Source organism: Daphnia carinata, chromosome 7 (genome assembly GCF_022539665.2).
Source record: "Daphnia carinata strain CSIRO-1 chromosome 7, CSIRO_AGI_Dcar_HiC_V3, whole genome shotgun sequence".
Taxonomy (NCBI): Eukaryota; Metazoa; Arthropoda; class Branchiopoda; order Diplostraca; family Daphniidae; genus Daphnia; species Daphnia carinata.
The window spans coordinates 11,280,614-11,285,861 of NC_081337.1; the positions used below are offsets into that span (position 1 = coordinate 11,280,614).

At 38.1% G+C, this 5,248-nt stretch overlaps 2 protein-coding genes across 3 annotated transcripts; both read right to left on the reverse strand.

Moving 5' to 3' along the window:
- Positions 1-565: 565 nt before the first annotated feature.
- On the reverse strand, positions 566-2,282 carry LOC130688127 (U4/U6 small nuclear ribonucleoprotein Prp4-like). The gene is made up of 6 exons (XM_057511112.2): positions 1,853-2,282; positions 1,670-1,789; positions 1,200-1,598; positions 869-1,145; positions 749-805; positions 566-677 (listed from the first exon to the last, which is right to left on the reverse strand). The coding sequence occupies exons 1-6, from the start codon at positions 2,209-2,211 to the stop codon at positions 591-593; spliced, it is 1,299 nt and encodes a 432-aa protein (XP_057367095.1). The 5' UTR covers positions 2,212-2,282; the 3' UTR covers positions 566-590.
- An 831-nt stretch (positions 2,283-3,113) lies between these two features.
- On the reverse strand, positions 3,114-4,495 carry LOC130688128 (zinc finger protein 729-like). 2 transcript variants are annotated; one of them, XM_057511115.2, is made up of 5 exons: positions 4,190-4,495; positions 3,825-4,109; positions 3,701-3,762; positions 3,481-3,629; positions 3,114-3,417 (listed from the first exon to the last, which is right to left on the reverse strand). In XM_057511115.2, the coding sequence occupies exons 1-5, from the start codon at positions 4,402-4,404 to the stop codon at positions 3,157-3,159; spliced, it is 972 nt and encodes a 323-aa protein (XP_057367098.1). In that variant the 5' UTR covers positions 4,405-4,495; the 3' UTR covers positions 3,114-3,156. The 2 variants fall into 2 exon arrangements, with proteins under 2 accessions (XP_057367098.1, XP_057367097.1); XM_057511114.2 differs by having other exon boundaries at positions 3,825-4,112; positions 4,190-4,494.
- Between the last annotated feature and the right edge of the window lie 753 nt (positions 4,496-5,248).

Sequence of the window (5,248 nt, forward strand, 5' to 3'; positions counted from 1 at the left end):
CAAAAATACAATTGACTAACGCCCTGCGCATCTATCATGTACCCCATAAGAAAAAGTGCATCTGCAACTATGTACTACTTAGTACATATGTACTGAGACCATGTTGTACATTCGCGGTGCAAACCGTAAAACCGCGTGAAACCGCAGTTTCCACGGTACAAACCATCAAACCGCGGTTCAATCTGTTTGAAAAGACGGCAAACCGAACCGCACCGGTTTGTCCTTTTTTTTTTTTTTTACCGCGCGGTTCGGCCAAAATTGTGCCCGATCGTCGCAAGGCCGAGCCCTAAAAGACATGCCCACCTGACAAACTTTAACACGGCGAGACGGGGAAAGTCACGCCCTTCAATAACAGTAGTCCATGTAATACCATACTACCGCATTCGAATCAATGTTACGGTTTTTTTGTTCCTTACAGATTTTGCAGATCAATTACTTTAATTCGTGGAATGTAAACAAATGAAAGTTATGTTTGTGTTTCATTCTATGGTAACCATATCCCACCTCTTTATTTTACTTGTCAAGTAATTAATTATTATTTTGAAAAACAATTCAATAAAGAATGGTAGATTCAAAAATTGTAATCCCTTTCATTCAGGAGACCAAAGCTTGTAGGTGCGATCATACGAAGCTGTCGCGATGAAAGAACCATCAGGCGACACATCAACAGCCATAACCTTCAACAAACGGATAAAAAAATTTGTTAACCCATTTTAACTACTTCGTAAAAACAATTGCTAGTATTTACCTTGCCGTCATGTCCCGAAAGCGTCTTCAACGGTTGCCAAGTGTTACTCGCCCATATCTAAAGTTCGTTCTCTTGAAATGAATGACTATAATGAATTTTTTACTAAAAAAAAAAAAATACCTTTGCTGTACCATCATAGGATGAGGAGACAATATACTGCCCTGAGCTTTTTTCAAATTTCACACTTGACACTAAATTTGTGTGGGCAGGAACGGTGTAGATACAAGACCTCTTCCTTAGATCCCATATTTTACATGTGTTGTCTTCACTACCCGTTACGATGTGATATGCATTTGGTGATATATCAATGCCCAAAATTCCCTTAAGATGACCTTCCATGAACATGATGCAGCGTCCAGTTCTGAGATCCCATACTCGACCAAACGAATCCATACCCCTACATAACTTTTATATAGAAACATATTAAGTAAAATAAATGGCAATTTGGTACCCAGTGACAGCTACTGAACCATCACAATGGAATGCAATATTGTAAACAGGTTTGGAGTGGCCTTCTTGATGGAGGACCTCCACACCTTGTTCCAGATCCCATAGCCTCCATGAATGATCAAAAACACATGTAGCTAGAAACCGTCCACTAGGATGGAATTCTACTTTTGAAACACGGTGTGGGGCATGGCCTTCCATATCAGCAATTGGCTCTTCACTTTCTAAATTCCAAAGTTTGACTGCACCATCCATGGAACATGAAGCCATATTTAATTCAGAAGGTTCTAGGCTAATTGTAGCTTGCGGATGGAACACAATTGCTCCCACACTACATTTGTGTCCTCGTAAAGAGTGAAATAATGTACATTCAGGAACATTCCACAATTTACAAAGTCCACTCCTAGACAATTATACAGTAGTTTTAAAAAGTATGGGTATAAATAGTTTTAGGATTTGTTGGTTTTAGCATACCATGATGCAGTTGCCAATAAATTTCCACTTGGGCTGAATTGACAAAATGATATTGGTCTCCCATCACCAACCTGGCTGCACATAATATTCATATTTCTCATGTGTTTTACCATTTCTTGTCTGAAGCCCCAAAAAGCAAAGCTTATTAATTTGATTGTTAAGAAAAATGTTAAATTGTTACACCTCTTGGCAGTTCTTGTTGATTCCGGTGTTTCCATTTCAACTTTGAAATCAGACAACCTTTGTTTAGCTCTTGGGAGGGAGTAATATGCAAGCCACAGTCGCGCAATTTTCAGCGATTCAGGGCCTTCATGATACCACGTTGTTTCACTTTGATCTTTTTCTTGTTTTGCAACTTCTCTGTCGTCTTCTTTTTTTCTATCTATCACGTCATTGCCATGGATAGCAAGTAAATCTTTCAGTCTAATCCGACGGTCGGCAGGCCCCTCACCAAACAAGGTTACAGGTTCGCCTAGCTGCCTAAGATGTCTCCTAATTTCACCATCGTCAATTGTAATAGCAAAACCACTGAGCAGTGACATTTTGATGGAATTGGACTAGATCGTCATCATACGTTTTGAATTGATTTGATAGCTGAAACGGGGCCAGATTAAAGTGCGGAAGGGTACTGTAAACTGAGTAAACTGCGGGCTTTTAGCTGCGGACTCATAGCAATCCGTTTGAAATCCCTCTTACCCACCTCCCCAAAAAACCGGCCTTTTTTTCTTTTTGCAAGCTGAACTATCCTTGCTTGAAATTGCCTGTCATTAAAACATTTAAAAAATTTGCTTGTTCTTTCATCATAAAAATTTGATCAGATTTTCATGGACCTCAAGACTTGACTTAGTTTAATCACGGTATATAAGCAACTGCTTTTGCGGCAATTGCCACTGATGTCAGTTATTTGGAAGACATGTTGGCTCAGGTGCCCAAACAACCCAACCAATAATTGATTTCCACCAAAGTGAATAAAATACATTCCTTGCTGACGACCATTAAATTCTACTAAAATTACGGTGTCACGTCGGTATGAAATTTTGAAAAAAATGCACTTGTTAAAACTAAGGAATGAAAAAGCAGAAAAATACTAATAAAAAAAATTATCGAGTTGAATAATAACATCTAGTTTTGATTTGCACAATAAGCAGTATAACTTATTATTATTACTTATAGTAATCTTGCGTTTATATTTGCACAGCAGTATACATCGCACTGTACAGTGCAAAAGCGCATTTTCACACAAGAGCCACAAAGTTTTTAGTGGCTTAACTTGCAACTAGAGAGTAAACAGATTTTACCCTTTATTCCATCCCGTAACTCACATGTGAGGTGCAATAGATTTTACCGGAATGGTTACCGAGTGATAATCAATATATCCCCTAAATAATTTAAATAGCGATTTTTTAACTACAATAGCTTCGGTCCCGGAAGTCACAATAGTAAATTCATTTCCAATGGAAATTTATTACACAATTGGTCTTACTAATCTAAGTGTGATGTTGCATGTGAGTTTCAAAAGCAAACTCACTAGTAAAGGTTTCTGAACAAAGATCACACTGCAGTATGGGTTCGCAAGATGTTTCAGCATGTTGATGGATTTTGTGGATAGCCAGACCTCTACGAGATCCAAAAGATCTAGTACAATAAGGACAAGGAAACATTTTAAGATTGAAATTTTGAGCATCTTCTAGACAATTGTGAGAACGTAGAGCTTTACGCTGGGCAAATGCTTGCTTACATACATTACACTGCAAACAAACAGCAATAATATTAGAAAAAATGTATTGAATTTTAATTTGTTGATTATTTACCTGAAAGGGTTTTAAGGCATCATGCAAGTTTTTATGCTCTGAAAGAGTACTGGCATGTGAGAAAGATTTTTCACAGACATTACATTTATATGGTTTCTCTCCCGTGTGAATTCTCATGTGTGTTTTCAATTGACTTGCCTGACTAAAACCTTCAATGTAAATACATAGCTTAAGAAAATATTGCTTCTATGAAAACATTCAGTGAAAATGTACAGCATACCTTTCCCACATACATCACAGGTGAACACTTTGCCTTTTGACCCTTGATGAACTAGTAAGTGCCTAGTTAATAAAACAATTGATCTATAACTCACTTATTCATGACAAAATTCTTCTTCTTTTACATTCTCAATCCTGTTCTAGTTTTTAGAACTTGACCACAAACTTCACACTTCAAATTCTTGGGCACTTCCACAACATCAGATGATTTTTCAAATTCCAATAATATTGCATCAGCCTCATTTTTTTCTGAAGTACCAGTAACTGTGGTAGCACCCGATGAGTATAGGTTTGGTTTAACTCCCCCAATTTCTAAATATGTCAACAAGCTTGTGAATGAATCTTCTTCGTTAGCATTAATGGTTGTCTTTCCAGTGTAGATGAACTCTAGTAGTTTTTGGATTTGCCAACTACTAAACAAAGAATGAAAAAATAAATAAATTATCTTGTTGTATTATGTTTTTTTGTAATGTATTATTAATATTTATACCTGTATTCTGCAAAAGAGATGACACAATCATCAAATATTTGATCTTTCAATACAAAATGGAAAAATTGACTAGCTGCAGCTAACACACTTTTATGAGCTTTAAATTGGCCATGCTCCGACAAAATAAGCACGTCGGATGTGGTTCCATTATCATATATGAACTTAAGATAATCAGGCAGAGCTGAATTACAGTCTCGCGCCAATAAGAATTCCATGGAGCTGGATTACAGTAAGGTATATTATGAAAAAAACAATCGTCTTGTACCCAACGCTTCTACCGTATGGCAAACCGGTTTACCAACTTGGTCTCCGTCTCCTAGGCCAACCGTTTGGCTCTTGCATTGAGCCAAACAGTTGGCTTAAGCCAATGGTTTTACGAAGCCCCTTCTAGCCAAAGCGCTTTTTTTTCTTGCGCTAAATCGCTTACACACCGGCTTTGACATTTAAATTTCGTCTGCTGGGGCAGAGTCATAGAAACCTGGTTGCTCCACGGTGTGTGTAAATGCTACAAGGGTTTGCGGGGACTTGTGGTCGAATTCTGGCAGTTTTATAGCGAACCTAGCGGTTTTGGTGGAGTACTACGCGGTCCCAACCAAATGGAATCAGTAGCCGTAGAACACCCCTCCAGCGTTTTGTACTTAGAGCAGAGTCATAGAAACCTGGTTGCTCTACGCTGTGTGTAGATGCTACAAGGGTTTGTGGTGACTTGTGGTCCCGATTTCACCGATTTTGTGGGCGGAGCTGGCAGCGACAAAGAGCCATCTGTTGACTAGAATTAGAGATATCCTAACATCTTAAAGGAAAACCATAAGAAAACGACTTACAAATCATCAGTTGAAAGGCCTAGTGGATAGTACCTCCGATTGCAGTGCGGGAGACCCGAGTTCGAGTCTAGCCGCTGCATTTTCTTTTTTCCATTTCCTAACGTATGCTGGCTACGCACTGCGCTAGGTTTCACTTTCTACCGTTTTTCCACTCATTGCAATTCTGTATTAAAATGTTATATTACGTAATTTTATATTAGTATTATATCTATTAAGCTCTCTGACAATTAACTTA

What these genes read in the sequence shown, in the direction of transcription:
- LOC130688127 (XM_057511112.2), bottom strand. Translation starts at nt 2,211, where the DNA reads ATGTCACTGCTCAGTGGTTTTGCTATTACAATTGACGATGGTGAAATT. An exon ending in GGTTCAGTAGCTGTCACTGG is followed by an intron (nt 1,146 to 1,199) that starts GTACCAAATTGC and finishes AAAGTTATGTAG; the next exon opens with GGGTATGGATTCGTTTGGTC. An exon ending in TTTCGGGACATGACGGCAAG is followed by an intron (nt 678 to 748) that starts GTAAATACTAGC and finishes CGTTTGTTGAAG; the next exon opens with GTTATGGCTGTTGATGTGTC.
- LOC130688128 (XM_057511114.2), bottom strand. Translation starts at nt 4,404, where the DNA reads ATGGAATTCTTATTGGCGCGAGACTGTAATTCAGCTCTGCCTGATTAT. An exon ending in ACTAGAACAGGATTGAGAAT is followed by an intron (nt 3,763 to 3,824) that starts GTAAAAGAAGAA and finishes TTTATTAACTAG; the next exon opens with GCACTTACTAGTTCATCAAG. An exon ending in CTGTGATGTATGTGGGAAAG is followed by an intron (nt 3,630 to 3,700) that starts GTATGCTGTACA and finishes TTTACATTGAAG; the next exon opens with GTTTTAGTCAGGCAAGTCAA.